General features: G+C 35.7%; 1 protein-coding gene across 4 annotated transcripts in view; it reads right to left on the bottom strand.

The window, feature by feature from the left end:
* Window positions 1-27,378, bottom strand: part of EYS (eyes shut homolog) — a 790,428-nt gene that overhangs the window by 231,373 nt on the left and 531,677 nt on the right. For all 4 annotated transcript variants that reach the window (XM_026791587.2, XM_074538459.1, XM_074538460.1 and 1 more), the window contains one exon: window positions 17,180-17,330. In XM_026791587.2, the coding sequence (XP_026647388.2) occupies window positions 17,180-17,330 (151 nt within the window). The remainder of the gene's footprint in view (window positions 1-17,179; window positions 17,331-27,378) is intronic.

Genomic DNA, 27,378 nt, shown 5'->3' with positions numbered 1-27,378 from the left:
TTTGGTTAAACAAAACCAGGCAGAACACACCCAGATAACTTCCTTTAATTTAGGTCAGATCAAGAGGCTACCAACTGTGAGGGTATTTATGTATCCTTGTGTTAAGATTCCAAAAGAAATTCCCAGATTTCAACATTCATTTCACCCAATGATTAGGACAGTTATATAACCTCAAATGACTATTGCCATAAAATATGTAAAGAGGACTTTTTTTCTGGCTGTCCTAGTATTTTTTTATAAAGAGGATGTTAGTTCCTTGCAGAAGGAATGGTTCATACCAGCTAGTCAGGCAGGGCTCTCACTTCTGGAAATACCTTTAGCACACTGAGTAGTCAGGCCTACAAATCATCAGTGACACCTAACAGAAGTATCAGAGAAAATACTCTGTATGATTCTTTGTGAGCATGACACAAATTGGCCACAGACGTCCCTCTGAGGAGGCAGTGAAGTTGAGGGGATATAGTGGGTACAGCCCATCTGGAATACAAGATCCTTCCACTCTCTTGCTCCCACCTCTCATCAGGATGATAGAAAGAAGAAGGGAAAAAGTGAGCAAACTGGTGAGTTGTCATTAAGACAGTTTAGCAAATGAAGAAAAAAACCAATGCAAAAGCAATCACCACCAGCAGGCAGGTGCCTAGCCAGTCCCTGAGCAGCTACTTTGGAAAAACCTCTTCCCATTTTATCGCTGAGTGTGATGTTACATGGTATGGGATATCCTTTTGGTCACCCAGGATCAGCTGTCTCAGCTGTGTCTCTTCCCAGGCTCCTGACCGCACTCTGTCTATTCACTGAGGGGCCAGAGCAAGGAACAGAAGGAATTGATGCTGTGTAAACAGTGTTCAGCAACAGCCAAATCTTCTCTGTATTAGCAACACTGCTTGGGTCACCAGTCTGTAACACAGTACCTACAAGCTGCTGTGAAGAAAATTAGCTGCATCCCAGTCAGATCCAGTAGGGAGAATTAATACATATTGACACATTGCATTTATCACATAAAATTTCACAGATAAATTATAATGGAGTTGATGCAATGCTTACTGTGAACCATTGCATAAAAATACAATTGCCACTTAAGAGCTTAGAGAGATGCAAAGTCATACAAATGCTAGTAAAAATGGTGACAGAGGTAAGAAATAAAAATCTAAGATACTGCACCAGAATACTGTAAAAAAAAAACAGCTGTGAGAGAAAAGAGTTTTTTTTTTTTATTCTTAGCAATTCAGGAGGCACTACATGGTTATGGAAAATTAAATAAACTACCTTAGTGTACCTCATACCAACATGGATGTTTTTGGTAACTGAGTTTGTATTTATCAGAAATGGCAACAATTTGCTTCACTTCCCATCCAAAGCACAGAACTTTAATAGGTAAAAGTAATTTTCAATGGGATTTAGCAGCAAATTGTCTTTTTTTTTTTTTTTTCTGAAGAGAAACTCATGGATTTGCATTTTAATAGGATGAAGTTATACATCCAAAGCTTCATGTTTGTCGCATAAACCTCTCTACTGCTGAAAGAAGTTTGAGAAAAATCACACATACATAAAAAAGGAACAGATGAATATTCAGATCAGTTTTTATCTATTAAAATGAGATAAGAATTTTGCATAGCATGCTTTTTTCTCATCTATATTGAGTATTGTGGTTAGATTGCTACAGCTGATGCCTCAAAATTTACCTTTATCAAAAAACCAGTTAATACACGAGTAAATTGATAGTTGAGCATGATCAGCTCTTGACTTTAGCTTTGTGTTGCAGAGAATGCATAAAGAAACTGAAGGCAATATTTGTGCAGTCTCATCAATTGCATAAAGAACCAGCCTTCAAGAAATGAACCTACAGTTACAAATACAGAATGAAAGAGTGGGTGACAGGGAACTGTTGGTTGAAAGGGTTATTTGGGTAATCACTGCATTAGTTGCCTGACTAGTACATACATGCTGTCAAATATATCTCTGCCTTGTCAAATGTCTGGTTTCTCCTGAAGCTGAAAGGGTCCTGCCTAAACTACATATATTGCTCTTGCACACACCCTTTAGGTTTACAGCAGCAGGTTGTATCACCTCAAGAACTACAAAGGATGATTAGAGGCCACGACCTGGTGTCTGCTGGTACACAGTCAACACAACTACCTTTTCCAAGAGGTAAATTCCAGCTCTTTGTTCTTCTTCATTAGCTGTAGGGAGTGCAGTGGCCACTACTCATGACCCTTAGATATAATTCTACCTTGAAAAAGAGACTGAAAGGAAGGGGCAAACAAGACCAATAAGCCACACAAAATTTATGTGTGAAACCCTTTCTATAGGAAGAAAGTGTGCCTGTATACATTTTCAGTACCAGCAGATAGTCTGCCATCAAGCTTGTTACAGAAGATCCCAGAGTACACTTATTCAATGGATGATTACAGCCTTTCTGCCCAGGTGCTGGGACTCTGCTTGGAAACACTGTGATGTTGAAGTCAGTGTCTGGAAGGAGCTCATTGTTCAGATGACTGATGTCTGGGATGCAAGCATTGAAGAACTGAAGAGCATTGCTGCATTAAGTCACTTCAGCATAGTTTAAGCTTTAAGCTTTGCTGGAAAGGACTGATACCAAACACATCCTCTAAGGGCTCATGAAAGTTGTCTGCTACCTGCACAAGCCTCACTTCTTACTTAACATCAACCAAACCTGCTGAAACTTTCACAAAGGATCTCAAAGAGTCACACAGAGAAATTAATGAAATGCCAGCCTCACAGATCATGCAATCTGTTGAGGTCCATTTCTTCCAGAAAAACAGCAATTATTTCTTATTGTTGTTAACATAACATGAGGTCACAAACCCATACCTACAACTCTCGAAGGTATATTAATTTTAAATTGCATCAACTTTTAAGACATCAATGTGAAGGCATAGCTCCATCAAACACTACAGATCCTGTGTAGCAGCCTGCTTGAACCTGCTGTTCACCCCATAATGCTGCCTGCTGCCAATTTCAAGGCAACAGTCATCTTTTTAAAAAGAACTTCCAGACTGGATACGAATGATAGGCAAGCAAAGGTGAAGTACCTGACATGCTTCCTGCAAAGGTCTTATGCACATACACACTACCACATTTCCAGGAAAATCAGGAAATTTGGGAACATGAGGAGCTATTGGACAAAAAAGGCTGAACATCAGCAGAAAAAGTCATCCCAAATGTCTGTAACGGCCCTGGATTTTGCACACTGAATAGGAAGAAGAGACAAATGGGTAATGTAACTAAGGGAACCACAGCTGTCAAAGAGAGAAAGCATCAAAAAGACACTGGGAGTTTTATCCCCAGGACAACTGCCATATCAGTGCACACACCAAGGTAAGGTACCAAGGAGATGTCTTGCCAACAAAAATGGGCTGTAGCTATTGCCAGGAACCTGTGTAATGTGCTGGAACTGCGGAATAATGAAGTGGCAACATCAACCAAAAATTGAAGACCTTAACATCTGATCAACCTGGCAGCTATGGGAAAATTAAACTCCTCAAAGATTAAAGACAAAAACTGATGTTGCAGGCCTGCCAATATCATTCAAAGAAAAATGATCACCTGGATTTGAATATTCAAATTTATCAAACCTGCATGCAAGTTCAAAACAATGCTACCCCTTTTTAAAATATTCTTCAAAATAAGGAAATAATCTCCACAGAAACAGAATAATATCTTTGTATATCATCAAATCATATTTTTGCATATCACTGAAACAGCATCTTTTTTCTGATAAAGTAAGGGTACTTTTGCATAGGGTCCCTGTGAGAGTTGATGAGCAAAAGGCCTGGGATGATATGAAAGGAAGGCTTCAAAAACCCAAAAAAACTGTTACAGTTCTTTCAGTCTTTTTTTATATGAGAGATGTTCCAACACCTTGATAATATTTCTCTCTACTGGAGATGCTGCAGTGAGTCCAGTGGTTTCTTTTACTGGACAGGTACAGAATGGGTCCCATTAATTCACATACAAGCTCACCAGTACTGAATACAGAGGATGAATCCCCATCCATGCACTGTGAGGATGCCTAACTGGCTCACAGATGGCTTGCTGCCCACCAGAAATCCAAGGTTCTCCTTCGCCAAGCTGTGCTCCAGTCAGCTGACACCACACTGTGCTTGCACATGGGATTACAATTCCTCAGTTGCAGGATTTTGCAATGCCCCTTTTTGAGGTTCATGAGATTTCTGTCAGCCAATTTCTCCAGTCTGTTGAGGTTCCTTGGATGGCAGCACAGCCCTCTGGAGAATTAGACACTTTCCACTTTTGAATCAATCTTAGAATCTTGCTGAGGGTGCATTCTGTTCTGTTGTCCAGGACACTAATGAAGTATTTGACCCACTAGTAAATTCTGGGGCACCTCACTAGTTACTGACCTCCAACCAGACTCTGCATCTCTGATCACAGCGCTCCAGGATAGTTCATTCAGACTTTTTTTAAGCCACCTCACTGTGAACTTCTACATACACCTGTACTTTGTCATTTCTTCCTATGATGATTGTGGGGGCCTGAATATATGTTGTATTGTAAGACCTGTGTGGGTCTGAGTTGCTCCAAACGAGCTGCAGCTGCAGGGTCCTTAGTTGGGCAGCAGCTGTAGCTCATGAAGGTAACTGAGATAAATAGGAGTGGGTCGAGAGCCCAGGAGGAGCCCCTGAGAAGACATGAAGGACTGTGCTGCAGAGAATGGAGAAGAGCCCCAGCAGAGAGGCGAGAACAACACTGCAGCGAAGATTACAACAGATGATGTCATAGGAGACTGCCAAAAAATTTACTGAAGTTGTAGACAACATCACTGTTCCCCCTTATCCACCAAGCTAGTTACCTAACTGCAGAGACTGTGGGCTGGTCAAGTATGAATTCCTCTTTTAAATCCATGTCAATAACACCTAGTTAGTTTCTTGACCTCCATGTGGAAATTGTTTCCAGGAGGACTTGCTGCATCACCTTCCCAGTGTCTGAGGTGAGATTGTCTAACCTATAGTTTTGCAGATCTTCCTTCTTGCCCTTCTCAAAGATGATGATATTTGCTCTCTTCCAGTCTTCAAGAACCTCTCCTAATATCCATGATCATTCAAAGATAATTAGCAGTGACCTCACAATGGCATCAGACAGTTTTCTCAGCACTCCTGGGTGCACCCCATGAAACCTCAGAGACTTACATATGACCAGTCTGTTTAAGGGATCTGTAACCAATCCTTCCCACAGAATCACAGAATTAACAAGGTTGGAACTAACTTTTGAGATCAAGTCCAATCTATGGCTTAACGCCACCTTATGAATTAAACCATGGCATTAAATGCCACATCCAGTCTGTTTTCAAACACCTCCAGGGATGGTGACTCTGGCAGTGTTAAGTATTCCTTGCTCCAGAGTTCCCCTCTGGTCTTAGGGACCTTCCACTCCTGAAGGCTGGTTTCTATGGTGTCCTAGTTTTGGCCAGCACAGGGTTGATTTTTGCAGTAGGTGTGGGGGGCATGGCCAGGACCCTAATGTTATTCCATACCCACTCACATCATTACCAGGGGAGAGGGAAAGCCACTCTCTCTCACTTCCCAGAAGAGTGTTCCTTCAAGTTAAAAAAGCTTGTGGGGCAGAATGCTCTGGTATTTGTTTATTGCTGAGCATTTCATCTCAGTGCAGTACATTGTAAGGGGTTGCAGACATTCTTGTGTTTTAAATTTTGACTGAGAAGAAGAGCTTGAACAGACTTCCTAAAGGTACTGGAATAGAAAAATCTTCTGGTATCACACAGGAATACATGACATGCACTTTTTATCAAACAGATTTTTTTTACAGTATTTACATGACATGCACTTTTTATCAAACAGATTTTTTTTACAGTATATCTATTTATCTGAACATGCCCACCAGTTGCCTTTAGAAATTGAATTCTATCATACTATTTTCCTTTAATTTATCTTCTGTTTCCCAAACTCTTATTTCCCTCTATAGGAAATACTGGTAAAAAAAAAAAAAAAAAAAAGGAAATATTTCTTCTATACTAAACAGAAATCTGAATTCAAATCTCTTATTAAATTCTCCAAATACAGAGTTTGTTTACATCCCTCTACCCCATATGTTTTCTAGAAATTATCTCAAGAGAACAAGATAGAGAAATTTTCAGTGATGCTTTGGTATCAGTCTTTTAATTTACTGAGGTTGCCACGTGGTTAGCTTCAAGCATTTAGTACACACAAATCTGAGTTCAGGCACTGAAATTATGAAATAATTCAAATGCTTTTGAGAAAAATAATTCCATAAAGCCAAATTCTGAGGGGATTTCAGTGAAAGGGACACAACCATCATCATTTAAGATCAGCAAAAGATTTGCAATGATATTTTTCTTTCTTTCAGAATCAGAATCTTCAGGAGTTTGATTTTCCCATGCACACAGAGCTCTGGTTATTTCTAGGTGCATAAAACACCTTCTAGAGGACACAGTAAAAGCCATGCATATAAAAATCTCATATAAACAAGAAAAAGAAAGAAACTATTTGGCTCAGCATAGTGATTCTGCTGAGAGTTTTGGAGCACAAACTCGTTGCTCTCAATGTTGTGATCCAGTGTGGCTGCTCTCAGCCAAAGCCCATTGCACAGATGGCCCTGGGCCATGAACTTCTTAAAGTTCACTGGCTTTTTTTCTGCAGGAATATAGTGTAGCTATAATATCACCACTTTGAATGATTTGTAGATCTGTAATAAGTATAATGATCTTGGCATTTTAGCATTATCTAATGAGAGTGAATTACATTTTTAATCTTGGTTATAGCAGTCAGTTTATATTGTGGACTGCTGATATATTATTTATGTGGAATGCAAATGCTTTTTTTTAATGTTCAGATGTTGATATTAATAAGATTTTTGAACTTTTTTGAAGCACAGCCTTGTCCAAGTGATTCAATATTTATAACCTTAAGTGCTCCCTTTAATTTGATGCAGAAGATAAGCAGTGAGACAAAACCATTGATTTCTCATGTGCAATATTTTCTGATCTGTGGACTGAACACAGTGAAGGATATTTCTTAATTTCTCATTTGAATTTGTTTTGTTATGGTGTTAGGAGACTTTATTGAAAAATTTACTACACATTTTTTTTAGTATAATATCAGTATTGGTATTATATAATAATATAATATTAAATGCATGTATATGTACATACATGTGTGTATATTGCCTAAGTGAAATTCTAACTTTGCTAAACCAACTCTGGTGAAATTTAAAATAGAAGCAGTAAAAATATCACAGCATACAGCCGGAGAAATATACATTTTTACAATCAATAAGTCTGATATTGTAAACTTCAAATATACTCATCTTAATATCTTCCTAATAAAATATGAAATACAACTTATAACTAATAAAATCACCATAATTAACATAACTTTTCAATATAGACTTATCAAGAAGCATTCAGGAAATAGTACCGAAAATCTTTATACTTACTTTTATGTCTCCCATTTTATATTTTTATAAAATATATATAAATTTGGAATGTATTAGACATACTAGAAATATTTATTGTACATTTAGATTAATAGTCTAGGTTTAGATTTTATGATAACTAGAAAAATTCAAGATTTCTGTGATCTGTAAAGCTGTTCTTGATAAAGAATCACACAGTTCTAATGATGATCTTCAGCAAGAATTCAAACTTGTTTCAAGTTGATAAATCAGTAATGAATTATCCAAAACCCTTACATGAACACACCCAGATATAAGAAAAAGAATTAACAAATCCATAAAATGACTACAAGCATACTGAATAACCTAATTAGAAAAAAACCCAAATATAATATGTCACTCTTCACTACAATGCTCCCTGTGCACGCCTCTTTCCTATAAGTTAATATCTCAAATTCTGCAGTGTCCAAAATCATCATCTGCAGCTTTTTCAACACAGATGGACTTGAAAAGAATAGCACAAGTCAGCAATCCCCTACTACAAGAATGTTTCAGCTTCCCCTTGATGGTATCACTTCTCTGTATTGTTTAGGCTTGAAGACCTAACAAGAACACATTTCTAGAGGGTAAAGGCTACTGGCACACTGATAACAAAGAATCCTACAGGGCAGCATTGGGTACTTTCAGCAAAATATCTGAAGTCTCAAATCTATTTTTCAATTAATGGATTAGACAAGACCTTCTATTACCTTTATATACAAGACATAATTACATTGCATTGAAATTAGAATAAAGCTGATTTACTAATGTAATTCTATGACATTTTTCTCTTTACCTGCAAAAACCTTTTTAAAAAATAAAAAATTCATATTCAAAATATACATGACAGAACTAAATATGTTACAGAAATTGTAATATGAACATTTATATAAAAACATCTCTTCTCTGCCAAGACACTGAATCATTATTTATTTTCAAAAGAAAAGCAACTGCATATGGAAAAATACCTGGGTTCTGAAAAAGGAAAAAAAGCTGTAAAACAGCAAGAACATGATAGGATTCTTGATGGTAGAAATATAAATACTGGGATATTATGATGCAAGAGTAAAAATCTAGAAAGGTGTTGGCTGCACCAGAAAAAGGCAAGATAATAAAAGTAGTCAAACAAATATATACAAACTTGCACAAATCATTTTGCACTAAAATTTCATGCAAAATGAAAAAATATTATATTAGAGCTATATTATATATCACCAAGGTGATGATAGTGTTTGCTAAATACTATAGCAGGCTAGAAAGGGTAAGGCAGAAAAGACAGTAATAACAGAGTTTAATTACTCCAAGTAGTCTGGTAAGAAATCATGACAAAATATGCTGAAGGGACTACATTTTTAGATGCTGTAAATAATGGCTTCTTGGAGCCATTAGAGAAACTATGAGAGATAAAACTCAGGGCAAATAATAAGTTTCAATATTTCAAAATATAATAACTAAAAAACACCCCAAAACATTAAAAAAAACCCCCTGAGTATAATATACTCAACCTCTGTGTTCTCCTGGGAGGAAATCACACTGAAAAAGCCACCAGAAAGTTTAACTGCATCAGGACAAGGTTATTAAGGACATAAAAAAATTAGAATGCTCAACAGGTAAAATGCTTGCAGGTTACAGAAGAATACTTCTGTTGAGTTCAGTAATTACATATGATCAAGTAGGAAAAAAAAACAAGCATGACTTACAAAAAAATAAAGCAAAAAGGAGAGATTGATTGTCAAAGTGCCAGAATAAAGAAGACTATCAGTCAACACTTCTCCAGCCAAAATATGGGCAAAGGTTTAAAAGGGTAATATCTGGTAAATTAAATCTACTATTATGCATATTTTAAAGTGTTCTGGGTTATATTTTAATTTTGGCTGAAAAAAAGCATTTAAACCATAAAATCATAACAAATTCTGGGCTGGAAGGAATCTTACAAGATCATCTGGTTCAACCTTTCCTGTAAAAGGGAGTTTAGATAAGATTATCTAACACCCTGTCCAATCACAGATTGAAAACCTCCAGGGACAGAGACTATCATATTCCTGGGGAAGCTGTTCTATGTTCATCAAAGCTTTCTAAAATGTGAAAGGTAGGAAGCCTGGAATTGTGCCTAAAAAATGTTATATAACTTTTTAATTAAATTATGTTTGGTTACAATATAGAGAAAACTGGCAAATATGACATCAGCATTTCAAAAGGGACTATGAAAGGCCAAAATGATTGAGGCAAACTAAAACCCAGCAAATCTATATTCAGGAGAAAATTCCTGAGTGTTGTATTGAAGAATGTAAGTAGCAAAAACATGGGAAAAATATCACATAAAGAATCTGAAATTTTGTTTAAGAAAGTTATGCTTCCCCAATTATTCATATCCCTTGAACACATCAACGGCCCAATATAAGAGGGTCACCCAAAAACTGAGCCAACTTAATTTCCAATGACATTTTGACATTGTTCCCAAGCAAAAGTTCTTAAAGAAAGTTAGTAATTGTGGGACACACAGGAAGGGGGTTTCTTAGGTGGGTGATCAACAAACTTAATAAAAGAAAAGACAAAAGTTACCAATACCTGTTGAGCTTTTACACTGTTCAGATGCAACAAATATTGCCCACTGAGTCTTATGCTGTTAAACACATTCACAAATTATCTAAGAATGTAAGAAGTATTGATGCAAAAACACACGCTGGTCAAAACAAACTATTCAGAACAGGCAAAACATCTCTCCAGTCAAGAGAGAGGAACCCTGACTTCAGAGTAATGCTTAATTATAGAAGAACAGAGCCTTACCATGACTTACCAATCTAAAGAAGAACAAATACCCGAAAATATGATAGCAGCCAATGGAAAATTGATATGTAGAAGTATTTCTGATGATGTGACAAATATTTATTTAGTATATAAAAGTGCATAAATATTTACAATATCTTGAGTAACAGTAAGTGGTGCTCTTAATTAAGATAAGCATTCAGGCGATGCAAAAGCAGAGTCAAAGCATATCCTAAGTAGGACATTAGAATAATACATGTCAGGATCTAAGGCTGTCATGCCAAGATTCAAAAAGAAGTCAGATTCTCCTCAGAATGCAAAATGCATTTCAAATCAACAAACACCCTGAAAGAGCCTTTCTGAATATTGTAAATCACTAACCTGACAACAGAGCAGACTTAGAAGATGTATAATGTGTGTAGTGAAAGTCAAGTTAAAAGGGAGAGGCATAAATATAAGGACAAAAAATTTCATCCCATTTTTTGAAAAATAAAGATTCTAGAATTGATGCAAACAGGAACAACTCACAATTTCAGAAATGTAGCACTAAAACCACAATGAGATTCTGGATAAAAGAGTCAACGCTGCTGATTTTGGTTTTCTGTGCCACAGTAGAACCTTAAACTCTATTGCACAGCTACTACAATCTGAACACCTATATTTCACTATACCTAGAGGGAAGACTAATGCGTGGCAAGTGGCTTCCACTTAGTCTATCATGAGCTAGATCTTAAACCGATGGATCAGACAATTCTTTAAATTATAAAAAATATGAAATATTCTTTGGATAATTCCTAGGCAGATTTATGATTGATTTAAAAAAAAAAAAAACAAACAAACAAAAACCCCATAATGACTCTGCCTAAAAATTATTTTAAAAAATATGATTTTTAATAGTTAAATATGGAAATTTCAGATATGCAGTGGAACAACAGGAAATGTATGGACATTCAAGAACTGCCCCTCTAGGGTTTCTGCTCCCCATTCTTGCTTGCACCACTATAGCAAAGAGTTGCGGCCATGTAACAATCTAGCATGCCTTGCAATCCTGTGACAGATTGGATGTTCTTTCCTTTGGCTTCCCCAGAATCTTCTCAGGCTGAACAATGCAGGCCAGAGAGCATTAATTGGGTCAGGACCACTGTAATTTGCTCACATCCAACGATTACTGCAGCAGGATGCTAAGGAATCATGTACATATTATATTATTATAAATTATAGCATGAAAGCTGCTGTCAGAGCCCAAGATTTATCAGATAAGGTGAATGCCAGATAATCAAATCTAAAGTGCTGTGCACAGATTGCACTAAATTCTCCCACTGCTTTGCAATGCTCTGGCACGGGAAATGGATCATAAACTGTTTCTAACTAGACAGTTACAGAGGGGTTACTGTTGTGTTAGTCTATGGAAGCACAGCAGCTGTAACATAGAGCAAATTGCTTTTGGATCATTCTAAATTAAGGGTCTGATTCGGTATTTTGTAACATCTGCTCCACATTGTCCATTTCTTCATCAATGCCACTGAATTCTGTGGATGAATTATAAAAAGAGAAAGAACATGATTTTGCATGTTTTAGCAGTTGGTTATTAAAATGTTTAAAACATTTTTATCAACATATGTATATACCTGAGAATATCTTAAAACTGGGCAGTACATATGATTGTGATATCACATTATCTCTTTTTCACAGAAAAACAATATGTGTTCTTACATATGCATAGTGTACTTTACACATTTGTATTTGAAGTACAAGCCCTCTGGACTTCTGTGTCTGAGTCTTTACATATATAATGATTTTCACCTCACCTTCAACATTAACACACTATGATCCATGATCCTGAGAATATCACTCAATTATCTGTTGCCATTTCCCCACTGATAACATATTGATGCCCACATATGTATTTGCACACCTTCCCCTTAATAATTTATTTTTATTTAGAAGATTGCTCTCCTGGTACAGAAGCTTCCTTTCCTTCTAAAACTTCCCTGTTTTAATACTTGCAAGGTTTAATTATAGAGAATGGCTTGAGTTGAAAAGTAATATGAAGATATAATGACATTTCACATTCTCAATACTAAAATACTATTAAGTGTAGAAATATAAATTACTGGAACAATTATAGCAGCAGAAATAACAGTATTACTGCAATCAACTGCTACTGCTGTAGATATTTGAAAACAATATTTAATTTCCCTTTGAGTGTACCAATCTTCTCTGCAGAGAAAAAGCTATTGTAAACAATTAACAATACTAAAACTAGCATGAAAATAATTATTCTGAAACATGTCTTGACATTTCAGAAACAATATCTCTTCTCAATTTCTGATCAGAAAGGGTTTTTTTCTGTGTGTAATTTCATTTCTCTTCCTTTCTTTTGATTTTTATGTCTTAAAAAACAGTGATCATAAATAGGTTTAAAACCCCAATGTTTTAAAAAGATGATGCTATTAAACTGTTCAAATTATTTTGCCATTTACCTGCAGCAAGTCTGAGCTATACACATCATATTCTTTATCAAAGAAATAGCATAGAATACAAAAATAAGTAATAATCTAAGCTGGCACAGAACTGAAGAGGATTTTATTCACTGTAGTGAGGCAGCAGGACAAGATGTCTGCCAGGCACCTATTTAGAGTTTAGCTTTCATTCTGACTGCGCAGCAATGGCTTCCTAGACTGTCAGATAACTCCACTAAACGTTGCAAAGGACAGTTTACAGAGTCATAAAACCAATTTCTTGCTGTGCATGAAGCAGACTGCAGTACTCAAACTTGGATGAATTCATTTAAGGTGGTTCAGTGAACGTATCTGTTACCGTGATTTCTATCCACATCTTCAGATCCTCCAGAATTCATACCAAGTCAAATACTTTTTCCATCTTTGGCCTGTGGATAGCTAAGAGAACTGTAGATGTGTAGGAGGAAGAAGAGGCAGAGACAAAGTGTCATGGTCTGACTATAATCCCCATTTTTCACCCTCCTGTGCCACTTAGAGGTAGGAGACAGAGTTGGGAGTGAAACTGTCTGGGAAATGAAGTAAGGCTTATCCACTGCCCTCCCCTTGCCCACAGAGCCAGGGAATGTAAGCAATACTGGTCAGGCAGAGTTTCCCTTTGGTAAATCCATGCTGGCTGCTCCTAAGGATGTGCTTGTCCTTCATTTGTTTCTATATTAGTATCAGGAACATAGTGGTGCCATTGACCTGACAGGCTCATGGTTACCCATCTTCCTTTTTTAAGATGAATATAACATCACATTTGTCTTTTTCTACTGTCATCAGGGGGTTTCTCTGATTGCTCTAGGCTTTCAGAGGGAACGGAAAGTGGCCTAGTGATAACATCTGCTAGGGTTGCTTGCTAATAAGTGTCTCTCTGAATTTGTGGTACTTTATGTCTGGTTTAGTTAAGTAGTCCATAACTTTATCTTGCTCTAGTGTTTCTCACCACTTGCTCTAGTGTTTCTCACTAGGACTGAGATCTGGGAGGTCTGAGATCTTCTGAATACTGAAGCAACCTGTTGAGTATTATGACATTGCTTTCCCAGATGTCACAGATATTATTTTAAATGCATCACTGCTTCAGGGTAAAGCTCTGATCTCCTGAAGAGACTGTGGCAGAATGAGAGAAATCAGTAGAATTGTTGTACCTTGCCTTACAGAGTGCTAATAGCACTCTGACTCTAAGGAGTACCAAATAATAAGCATACAGAAAACAAGAAGAAATATATTGAAAGAACAATGGACATTTCAGTGCTGATTAGGAAAATGTATAGAAAATCATCAGAGGACACAATATTTTACCCCTTAGGCTTTTAGGTCATCTCAAACTTCAATCAAAATGAAAAGTAGAGGAATCTATCCTAGAAATGAATCATTTAACATGAGCCAATTCCAGTAATACATGACTCCCATGTCAACAGTTTCTGGTACCAACATCTAGAAGTTCCTATTAGTCAGAAACTGAAGAAGTCTGGGGTCTGAAGTCATTGTTCTCTGCAAGTTCCACAATATTGGCAGGTAGGAGAGCCAGAGTGAACAGCAGAGTGAACTAGTCCTGTGAGAGATGGAGCTAAAACAAGACAATGTATTATTAGGTGAATACTACAGATATCACAAGGGTCATTATCAAACTTGACTCCAAGAGTGATCAGAACACTTGTCAGAAAAAGCAGAGTCTCAGCTGGAGCAGAAATTTCCCTTGAAGCAAACTGCAGGATGAAGGTCAGAAACAGACCTACACTGTTTCAGGGATGAGGAACATTTTACAATAGAAGCCTGACTGCCTGGGTCTAAAGTGATGGAAAAGAAACTTTCTGGAGTGGTTTCCTACTGCTGGGGTTGAAAAGCCCACATAAAGAGTACTTGGACAGGCAGTTCTCCATTCCCTGACAGAAGGGAAAAAAACCTAGCCTTTATAGACTATATTTGTCCTGGACCCTACCGATTTTGACAGGGAAGCCAAGGAAAATTGAACTTCCCTGAAGCTGAAAAAACAAAAAAAATAAGAAAAATTAGATACTAAGATCAAAGTAAATACAAGAATCACAAATATACAAAGAAAATAAAGTGAAATAAAGGCTGAGGTAACCTCAAACATAAAGAAAGCTGCAAGAAAGCTCAGTGGAAAACTAGAGAGGCAACAGAGTGCAGAGGATATATTTTTGCCTTTTTGGGGAAGTTATAGGAACATATGCTTTCCAAGTACTAACAGAGGTTAAGTATCACCAGCTTGAGCACTTTTACATGTCCCACATCTGTTACCTAATTTAGATAACAATCATGAACCACAACATCTCACCTATTAATCCTGTACTAAGAATAAAATTGAACTGCAACATTCTCAAAGAAGGAAAGCCCATGCTGATATGACAATCCAACATATGCAGGCAAAATTTTTAGCAATTTAAACCATTGTGTTTAATTTCTACTTGAACTTCCCTAATATAAATTTATTTTTCTGGATTTTATCTGGCCTTTAGCTAGTAAAGAGCTATTTTTCATCTCAAAAGTCATTCTCATATACACATTATTATTATATCCCTCAAACAAATTGCTTATCTTCTCCAAAATACACTACATGAATTGAACTTTTCTAAGCCTTTGCTATAAATTCTTTGAGGCATCCTCCAAAAAATTTCTTAGCTTCTAAAAGAAAGGTCATTTAAACATTGAAAATATAATTTTTATATATCTCATTGGTATGGATACATTTTTGTAATAAATAAAATTTTATATACAACTGAGGATAAATATTCCAGATGAAGGTATAGTTTGTGTATGAACATCTGAATTAAGGGAAAAGTTTTATAACTATGAATACTACTTGATGTGTTCTTTTAATGTCAGTATGAGCTCCTTAGAAGTATACTTTTTGTGAAATACTTTACAATCTAAAAAGCACTTATTCACAAGAACATTTAGGTTGGATTTCAACAGTCTTGTCAATAATATTGTCAATCTTGTCATTGATTATTGTGCAATTTATTATAAGGTGAAAGCAATCTAGAAATGCTAGACTACAGTAGTAGTATCAAAAACATAGTGGTGCTTGAAATGACTCTATTTGCCTCACGATAAGATGACCTTCACTTACTGAAGAATGGAACAGAAATAAAAAGGTTAAATAAATTGCACAGGGTAATGCATACCCTAAAGTATGGCTTAAAAAATGAAAACTGGACTACATATGTCCAGTTTTTACAGTGCACTGGAGAAACAAAACCCCTGCAGTCTAACTTTGCTCCAGTTATGGGGTGACACCAATCCAAAGATCCCTGTTCGGTTAAATGAGACTTGCAGTGCATCTCAGTGCTAACAGTTTAATTTATTTCAAATTGGAAATTGGAAATAAATTGGAAATTGGAAGCTGGAAAACACAAACACTCAAAGATACTCTTTTTATGCAAGGATGAACAGTTTTACATTCTGGAAGCACATTTGAGAATGACACAAGAGAGTTAAATAGCCCAGGTGGCAGCACGGGTTGGCTTTGGATCAGCGAAAGTCAGAGACCGACTTGGAGCTATGTAACTAGTGAGGTCACTGGCACCTTATGTCAAAAATTTAATTCAAATATTTGTACATAACTGTAACATAGCCCCTTAGATGCTGAGGTGCACTCCATACTAAGACACCTGACAAGATGTAGAAGGCTGAACCACCTGCACTGGGAGCTGTGTTGTACAGGGGCCATGCTGCTGGAAGCTGGCCTAAGGGTGCCCTGGGTGTGTGGTGCCACTCTCAAATGAATTAGAGGGCCTGGGGCTTTGATCTGTGTTAGCATGAGTTAGAAGAGTTTGAGTGTCATAAACTGGAATAGAAATTGCTAACTAAACTCATCCTTTGAAAGAAAAAATATTGGAAATCACTTAAGTGATGTGTACCTGTTATTGTGATTACACACCCCAAAATCCTCCACAAGAACAACTGAGTAATGATCTGCTTGTCTCCAACTCTCTGCATGACTCTGTGGGGATTCCTCTTCCCTAACTCTGTACAAGCCTCACTGCACTGCTTATCCCTGCACACATGGTTACCTGAGCTGCATACAGACCCCCACAAATTCAAGCTCCTGTGCCATCTCACTCATTAATGCCGTTTCATGGGTTTGCTTTCTCTTGCCTGGTCCATTTTTACATACACCTGTCTGAGCCAGCACAGGATGCAAACAGAGCCTTCTCTGTTTTGGAAACCATTGCAGTTATACTTTTCACATCCTCATAGAACTAGCACTTGATGTAACAGGCACCTCCTCTTAATTTATCATATGTGTTCCTTCACTCTGCCTACTCAAGACAAACACTCACCAAAGTCCCACACATGGGCAATACTCTACAAGGGACCATATTAGATGTAACTGTCAAAAAGTTGTAATTTTTATTTTTTGCATGGTTTAAATCTCTTCAGTTATATAATATTCAACATAATAATACAAATTTTAAATAAAAAGAAATAATAATAAATACCTGTTTTGCTGCATAAGGATGAGGCAAACCACCAACAAATATGGATCCTGTTTCAAGCCAATGAGAACTGGACCAGAAATTTCTAGTTATACTTGTATTTGAAGCTAACTTCAGGATTGACATTTCTGCTTCACATGGTACCATGCCTTGCCTGCACAAATTCAGAAATAGACACATTTTACCACCCTATATTGCTTACATTACTATCTGACAAATTAATTAGGCTATTAATAAACCAACAAGGAAAGAAAATCAAATAAATAGATGTTTTGTATTATAGAACTATAAATGTAAAAGAAGCTGTTTAACAAGCTGTAAGTTGCCTTGTCTTTGTGGTTTGAAATTCTATTAAAATGAAGCCATATTGTAAATCCGGGCAGTTTAATTGCTAAAAAAAGCCAAAGCACAAAAATGACTGAATAAAAAGAGTTAGAAAATTTTGAATGATAGCAAGAAGACTTTTTATTTGCAAAAAATACAACAATTTAACTGAAATATTTTAAATATCCCTCTTTCTCATCACACACACACAAATCACAAAAGCAATTTAAAACAAGCTGCATTTTAGAAAGTGCAGAGGTACTATAATAATCTGTATTACTTATCTTCAAAAGCATCATTCCTAAAGCTGAAGTCAGTAATATTAGGCCCTGAAATTAATATATACATTCCTATTTCCCTCCCTCACTCACATACCCTCTTAAAAATGTTGCCATTAACAGCACCCATAAATTGGCAAAAACAAACAGAAGGTACCAACCAAACAACTTGGTTTCTTTCAAGTCTTTTAAATGATGTAAAGGTCATTTGCATTCCAATAACCAGCTGGCAGCAATCATTCTATCTTCATGTAAGAAAGCACAATAAGGAAATATCAGAACTAAACCAGTCTCTCATGGGGGAATTTCTTTTAGCCTATCCTCTCTCTGTACCTGAAACAAATCAGAGTTCTATCAGCTCTGTATTTAAAGCTATCCAAGTGTCCTTGTAATATGGGTGCCACAAAAAATCTATGTGAAAATAGCAAATACAAAAACCCCCTAAAAAAACCAAACCAAAAAAACCACCAAAATCACAAACCAAAAACTCACAGGTCTACAAAAGCAATTTGGGTAGGATGCAGTAGGTATTGTATGAATTCAGTTTATTTCTGACAATACAAAACAAAATTTGAAATTTCTTACAAAAAAGAGCATCAAAAACTTTCTTCATTATATTCTGTCATATGGTAGTATATGGATTCTCACATCATAAAGTCTTCTATGTGTTTTTAACAGACATAGTGGGCAGCTAGCATTAGTAACATTTGCAAACAGTTCTTTATGTTTTCCATGTAATTCTCTTCTGAGATACTTTCAGAACAATGTGCAAACATGGTGATACATATTTACAGAAAGGCCTATAAATATTTGTGTATGCAACATGGCCTGTCCATCCTATGGCAAACAACTTCAGGTGAAGAATAAAAAATTTTGGTTTGTTGCTAAAATCACTAATGAAAAAGATAAATAAATTGGGGTTTTGATTCTGTGGACTGAAAACTAGTGTCTTAATGAATTGATTCAGGGGATTTTTTGTTCTCCCCTCAAATTTTTCTGACCTTGATAATAGCTAACATGAATGCAAAAAAGGAGGCAAATGTGTCCCGAATCAAGGAAAGAAATGTTTTTCCTACCATGTTTTTTGGATATTATGCGATAGTTGTATGTCTAAGAACACACACGAGGTTCTGTAACACACCATTTTCATTAATGCCTTACAAAGGGAGTTTGCTGATAATGTGTGTAACTGGCACAATCATTCTCTGTAGCTCTATTTGCAATGGTCAAGAAATTTTTACTGCTGTTGGAACCCAGTATGACATCCTGGACATATCATTCTACAGAAAAGAGTGACAATGAGACTTCAAACAAAAAAAATATGATTTTGCAAATATCTGAAATTACTTCTCTTTCTCATAAAATGATATTGTAATAATGAAAAAAAACATAATAAAAATATAGCGGTATTTCAGAAATATTTAAAGTTAGACTTGTTTTAACGCAGTGCAATTCTTAAGATGGAGTGGAAGAGGGTCAGGGAGGAACTGCCAGGCTTTTCTTTTTAACTATTTGACAGATGTGCTAAGTGAAGTACAGCTGCTCAAACAACATCTGTTTTTCTCTTAATTACTATTTCTTCTACAGGTTTTCAGATGTTAACACTGTAACTAGTTACATGACCATGTATGTACTTCTATCACACAAACACCATATTGATGTTGTTCTTTCCACGTTAGCTTTAAACATATTTTTAGCTTGTCCTTAATAGCTTATATGATAGATATGTGAAAGTATTTTTGTGTGCATATATTAAAAGAATATTTTGAAAATAATTCCCAGCATTTGGTTTCAGAAAACAAGTTAATGCAATTCAAAGCATGAGCTGCCTTTGCCGTAAGCTTGTTAGAATGTCAGCCATGCACCTCTGATTGTGTTTGATTGAATCTAGCAGGGTCTGGCCAAATTAGAATAATGACTTTAAACCATTGTTTAGCATTTGCTGATGATACAATCACTGGGTCACATATGCACTCTATGAAATTTCCATCAGGCTTTTAAAATACTTTTTCAACAATCAGCACATTGGGTGCTTTAAAGGTCAAGTAAGACGACAGGGTTTTCTGCATAATTATAAATGTAGAAATGCATACAGCAACTCTCAAGCACTTTTGCTGGGTAAGCTACCAGTAATTGTGCCTCAGTCCAAGCCAGCAGTAATAGTTCACAGTTTCCTCATTTGTAATCACACAAATCTAGTGATTAAATACTGGCCTATTAATTATAACCTGAAGATGAATTCTGTCTAAACAGTACGAAACCCATTGCTCAATGCCTAGCAGGTTGGAACGACGGAAAGGTCAGACAATAATTTGATAACTATTGATATAACAGTCCCTAAACATGGCAACATCTGTATGAAATCCAAGTCCTTTTACATAATGTCTTTACCTTCTGACATTTTTCAGTGATGATTAAAAGACATTTTTAGGATTATCATAAAATGGTAAAAAAGTAACAAAACAAAGGGTAGAAGCAGAGGAGGGAAAGAGGGATGTTCAGAAAAAGTACTTTGTCAGTCATGCCATGCAGCCTTGCTGGGAATAAAAATTCTTTTAGATTTTTTTCTGATAGAAAAGGAAAATCTTTTGTTCTAGAAACAAGATTGAAACTTTCACCTGTCTCTAGAAATTTAACTTGAATGTGGTCATGCTAAACAACAATAAATAATTCACTAATACCATTGAATTGTTTAGGTTGTAATATTAGTATTCTGTCTATTATACAAAAGCAACAAGATATTTATAGCATCTATACCAAACATGAGTTGTGAACCACCAAAAGTAAAGAAGTTTTATTATAATATATCATTAAACAATTCCTAATTCCCCAACTGTATTGAAGACAATTTTTTAAAATGAAGCTGAGAACATATTTCACTTATAATTATATTTAGTTATTATTTATAGGTTTATTAGCTTAAAAAAAGACAACTTGTTTTTCACTCAGTAGTGGAGGCTTACATTTTCTGGTTTCATACACAAACTGTTCCTTGCAGTAGAATATTTATTTTTGTAAAATTTTGACAAAACAATAAACCTACTGTCACTACAATCAAGAGAAACTTTTTCTTAAGGCACATTTAAAAGGTTGCATCAATTTTTACCTAGCACTGGTTTTGAAATCTTTACAGCTTTTCAAAGGTGTTTGAGGCAACTTTAGGAATCGATCATCTGGACCCCTCTACTCAGAAAGTTTTGCAGGTTTCAGTGTTGGAGGTTTACAAAATCTGACTCAATAAAGCACTGAGCAACCTGTTCTGACCTTGCCTGGCCCTGCTTTGAGCTGGAGGTTGGGCTAAAGACTTCCTGAAGCCCTTTTTAGCCCAAAATACCCTACAATTCTATAAACCTGAAACCTTCCTTCAGCAGAGAAAACCCCAGAAATTCCATACTAATAACAGTTACAGAATAGGGCAGAATCTCTTATTACCTGCAGTAGATTTATCTAGATAGAATATATACCAGTTCACTCACAGTCATTATATTTTCACTCTGCAGTAAAATGCATAATTTTACAATGCTGTAATCTGTTGTGCTGACTTTGCCCTGCTGAGACACCAGGTAACACACATTTCCAAGTTGTAGATAAACCCATTAGTCAACATCTATTTATTCTCATTTCCCTGATATTCATATTTCCTGAGCCTGAAGCTGATTACTTGGTCTGGTCTTACATTTAACTGTGATTTAACTAAACAAATAAGAACAATGAAACTAATGATGCAAATTTCTCTAATAATACAACAAAGAAAGGAAATGAACTCTGTTTCATTTTCTAATAAATAAATAAATATAGTATCCCCTTTTCACAGAAATTACACTTACACTACTATGCTAAAGTCCACAACTTGAGCTCAAATCCGGACATGGAATCATCCATATTTTTACAAAGTCATCACTGTTCCTGTTACAGTACCTATGGAAGCTACGCATTATCTTCAATTCAGAAACTTACAAAATTCACTGGTTAGTTCAATTCAGGAATCATTTCAAATTCACCTTACCAAATTATTCTACCATAAAATTTTTTATAGACATGACCTCAGACTTGCCAGTTGGTCTCAGTTCAGAGACCAGCCTACAGATTTTAGTTTAATTTACTACTTTAGCTATAGCTAAAGAAAAAAACAACTATCTATGCCTCTGGCCCTTTCTGTCTTTGCAGTTTCCTGCTTCTGGTTTCTTGCTGCTCACACCATGCCAACCACAGATACTACTTACAGAAATTAAACTTAGAAAACTGTATGCACTTATTTAAAATTGAGGTAGATGTGTCATTTATGGAAAATCTTGGCTCAAATGAGAGTACTGTATTTTAGTATGCAGAGAGCAGGAAGTTTAGAGTTGGATTTAGACTTGGAATACTGTAATTTTAAGTGAATATTACAGACTGTTTATAATAAAAAATAGTTACATTGTGGGAATTCATATTTACATCAGCTCTGCTGGCCAATGTTATTTCTGATCTCTATACCCTATCTGTGCTCTCCTTCATACAAGTTCTATGTCTATGACATGTGGCCAAAGCAGCCACAGAACACTGAACCCACTTTTAGGATCCATAAGTGCCTTCGGATGTTCCATAGAAAATAATACAGAACAAAGCCTGATGTATTGCTATTGGCCTGTTATTAGAGTCCTATTTTACTGGTTTCATGATTCTGCCCCTGCAATTAGCTCCTTCAGAAGATAATGCAGAAAATTTTAATTCTTATAAGTGACACTAACGATCTCTTTTGAGATCCAAAGCAAAATAAAGTAGCTATGACAGAAACATTTCTAGCATTTTTTAAAATTAAACAAACTGAGGAAGAAAATTTCACAATACACGACAGATTTGTCACTTGCATGATTCTAAATTTTTATGAGTGTCCGCTTTAAGGTAGAGTTCTGAGAATATGTAGAATGTGATTTATACACAAGATGTAGCATGACTAAATAAGCTTTTATTTTAAAGAGGCTGTAAAACAACAGTTTGTATCAAACTAATTGGTGGTACTAAATCACTATTAACTGTTATTAGGATCAATTTAGTAAAATTAAATCCATTGTGTTCGATGATATCACAAGGAAAAGGCAGTTGCTTCTTCTCTGTTGATTCATAAGAAGTTTGTGAAAAATAGCCAGTCTGGAAAATTAAAAAATATGTGCAACACCTTACATTTCCATTTCATAATGAGTTTTTATTTCAATTAGGATTTCTTTTTAACATTGCATTGATGCAAAATAAAATAAAATTACTTAGCTGAAAAAAGTCCCATAAGTTTTAAACATTTTTTTAGTAGAAGACTTGATCAGTGCAAGGTAGGGTTTTTTTCCTGTACTCAGACAACTGTGCAAGCAGAAAGTCTACTTTCACTATTCTTAATTTACGAAAACTAAATGCAGGATACAAAAAAATATTAATGCCCAGTTTCTCTGACATAATTTCTAGTTTTTATCCATTTCCACTACTCCTTTCTCTGTGGAATCTTAGTTCTTGCTGAATGAATAAAGTAATTGCTGTTGTGACTTTGGAATAGCAAAAGGTATTCTGCCATGTCTGGCAAGGCAGGACCAAGGTCTTTCCTACACAGCTCGAAAGGAATATCATCCTGTAGCATGAGCAGTACAACCCCGCGATTGTTTGCTGGCAGAAATTGTTTCTGAAACAAAGTTAAGTTGATAATTTTAAGAAGGCAAACTTCAAGCTAACATTTTAAAGAAACTCTGAAGTTAGTGGAGGGCTGTGGGCTCCACCATATACAGTAGATATGGTGGAGCCTAGATAATCTCACTGGCACCTTATATAGTGACAGGTGTGGTTTGAATGGCACCTTAGGCAAAGGACCCTATATGAGCCCTGGAAACTTGGGCCAGCAGCCAAACAAGGAAAGAAGAAGAATAAAGTGGTTTAAACATGGAAAAAACAACCAAGTCTTTTGAGGTCAAAAGTGTCCCTTTAACATTCAGGCATTCTGAATTGTCTCCTTTTTGTTGTAGTAACTTATCCAAAAAGTCATGAACCCCCTCTTTAAGGACAGACTTTATTTAGCACATAAGATAACTACATTCTTAAAAGATTTTTTTAATAATGAAAATGTAGCAATAAGTATGATTAAATAAAATCCTTGAAAGCAAATTTATTCTCTAACTTGAAATAAATTTTCTACTAGATATAATTTGTCCTAAAAAAAACCTCCTTCTTTTGTCTCTCCTTCATCTGCTTTTTTCAGGATTTTCTGTCTGCGCTGTTGCCGCAGACTCTCTGCAAGCTCCATCCTGCCCTTCAGGGAAAAAAAAAAGCTTATTTGCTTTCAGAAGAGGTGCAGTCTCTCTGCCTCCAGATAACTCTGACTGAAAGGGATTCATGTGGGATAAAGCAGAAAGCCAGCTTCCCTCTTGCTACATAGGAGTTACAGTGTACAGAATTCACACAGCACTGTCTCAGTAAACAAGGCTGCCACACTCCCTGTCCTGCTCTTTGCATATCCTGCTCTATTCAGAGGAGAAAAGGATTGCTTGCATCATCTTTCAAATACTCCTGCTGCCTCATATCTGCTGCAGTACAATGACTTTTAAAAAAATGTCTGTCTTCAGGTTTCTGGATGCAATGTGCAGTGCCTATCAGCATTTTTCTCCCACTACAGAACCATCTAATTATTTTCGTTCTCCATTTTCTGAACATGTCTCAAATAACAGACCAGTGAAAGGGTATATAGCAGACAAAAATATCTTTGTGGTGAGAGTGAATTACACCTCTTATATGTCTGCACTGTTGGCTCAGTCCTGAGCATTACCTCAATACCTGAGACATTGGGTTAGCAGGGTCAGAAGAGAATCTTTATCCACCTTTTTTTTTCAGCTTTTTACTGAAGCACTGGCTGGGGTTTGCCAGACAGAATGATCTGTAAACATAAACTGCCCACCAAAGCTGTGGGTTTAGGAAGAGGTGATCATGGTAAAGTGTATCTTAGGAAAATATTTAATAGAACGGCTTGATTTAAATGAAGTCTATGTTTTTGATAGACTTCAAATAAAATATTGATCATTCAGGATATAGAAGTGGTCAAACTACTGGTCCCTTGGTGGTCAAATAATGTTCCCTTCTGGCCTGAAAATTTAAACCCAAGAAATTTTAGGAATTTTAACTTAGATAAAAATGGTAGCTTATTTTACTTTATGCTGCTATGTTTAAATCATTATATACTTTCATCCACAGAGAGAAAAGAAGTTCTATAAATATTTTTTAAAACTTACATTGTTTTTTCTCCACTAAGCTTGTTTATGATAGCTAGTATATTTACTCCTTATTAATATGCACAAATTTTATAAAATATGTTGATATCATATGTGAAAACCTGAGTTCTTAAAATCACTTTGATTACAAAATCAAAGTCCTCAGTGCATTTAAGTGTATAAAAGGAAATACTAGATTGTGTGCATTATATATATTATGTCTGCTTTTCCTAAAACTGAAATCCATTCAGAAACAGGATACTGGTACATTCAATTACTTTTTATAAGGAAAAAATATTTATAATATATTAAAAACTCAGATGATAATATTATTACTTTATTTTAAAAAAATAGCAATTTGAATTATTCTGGTAAGAAAATTTTGAATGTTCTGTGAAATTAATAATGTGAACAATAGAGTTAAGAACTATTGTATAGAAGATCACATGGGATAGAACAGGATTTCAATACTCTTAAACAGACAACAGCTAAAGACATGTCCTGAGGTAAAGCCTCCAGCAAATACATAAATTGTTTAGACAATATCTCTAACAGATAAGGCACTTGGCGATATGCAGCAGTCAGTAAGAGAGGCAAGTTGTTTCTTTGCTTTTTGCGATAAAGATAGACAAACAACAGCAATTTCTAGTATTGAAAAAAATTAATTTCTGAATCTAAAATAAAAATATACTTTTGTTTTTCACAATAAAGACACTTCAAAGAACAGTACAACCATTAGTGTTGTGGTGGTACAGTAGATTCTACTATTGAAGCTTAAGATGTTCTCCTAAAAAAAAAAAAGTTCAGAAGTTCAGCCTTACTGGTATTTTAGAAATCTCTGGGATTAATAGAACATGACTGCAGTGATACTCTGTACTTGAAACTTATTTCTGGTATTTGTGCACAAAAATGATCTTAAGCTACAGAAATCTATTCTTATTCACAGAGGAAACTGGGTAAGTATAAATTCATGGATGGTCTCTTTCCGTAATAATTGTTCTGCAGCAGATATAATAAATACATTCTCCTATTCAACCTATGTAGAGATCAGTTTTCTTATCTGTGTTTTTTAGTGAGATGCTGTTGCTGCTCTCTAGCATCCACAGAGTCATTACTTCCAGAGTGTTTTAAGTAATTAAAAAGGGAGAAATATGACAGAATAATACAATAATTAAGGTTGGAAAAGACCTCTAAGGTCACCGGTCAAACCACTAACCTAATATTGCAAAGTTCATCACTAAACCATGTCCCTAACTGCAACCTCTAAATTAAAAAAAAATACTTCCAGTGAAGGTCACACTTTGGGCAGCCTTTTCCAATGCTTAACAACCAATACTGTGATGAAAGTTTTCCTAATATCTAACCTAAACTCCCCTCGTGCAACTTGAGGCCATTTCCTCTCATCTTGTTACTTGGGAGAAGGTACTGACCTCCACTTGGCTACAACCTCCTTTCAGGTATTTATAGAGAGCAACATGCTGTCTCCTGAACCTCCTTTTTTTCCAGCTGAACAACCCCAGCTCCCAAATAGAAAGATACATTAAAAAAGGTTTAAGTTATAAAGTATTTATGAGATAAAGTTAAAAAAAAAAAATTAGTTACAAGAGGGAATATTATTGGCTTAATTCCTCCTTTACTAATCTGTGAAAGGATTAAAATCAAATTAACTCTCTCTAAATGTACTGTGCACATTACCAGAATGAACTGGAAAAGACGTGTGTTCCAACTGGAAAGATTTCAGAACTTTTCCTCTATTTAGTGTATTCTGATTCTTATTTGGCTTCAGTTTCACAGTTCATAAATCAGAATCTCCTTTGATTCTGTTGCTTCAATCCAGCATTACCATTTCTGTGGCACTCTTATGCTCTGCCAGCAGGCAGTAATAGTGTCATTATGTAATAGAAATCTTCAGCACCAGAAATTGTGCACCTTTTGAGCAACTTGTGCCAATAGTCAACATGTGCTGTTAAAAGTTAGTATCTTTTTCTTTTCACAAGTATTTAATAATACCCTTTTCCCTGTTGAAAAATATCCTGGGGATATTGTTCATTTTTCCTGCTCATCTGTGTGATAGTTACCATATCTATTCAACGTTAAATTTCTTTATCTTTGTCCAAAATCCCCAAACCAAAATGAAAAAAGAATCCTTACAATTTTCTTCACACTTCATGATCAACTCATTCCTATTTTTCACTTTACAAATCCAGGTCTTGACATCAGTATCAATATTTCCAATGTTTTAATTATTTTCATTCCCCATTAAATGAAAATGTCTGCATTTCTAAACTATATTCTCAAACCCATTTGTTTTCAGTGTCTTGGCATCTCTGCAATGTATATTGGACATTAAGTAGCAGATATAAACTACTTAGGATTTAAC

This window comes from Zonotrichia albicollis, chromosome 3 (assembly GCF_047830755.1).
Source record: "Zonotrichia albicollis isolate bZonAlb1 chromosome 3, bZonAlb1.hap1, whole genome shotgun sequence".
Lineage (NCBI taxonomy): Eukaryota > Metazoa > Chordata > Aves > Passeriformes > Passerellidae > Zonotrichia > Zonotrichia albicollis.
Note: the sequence above shows the minus strand (reverse complement) of the source record. Positions and strands in the feature narration are given on the sequence as shown.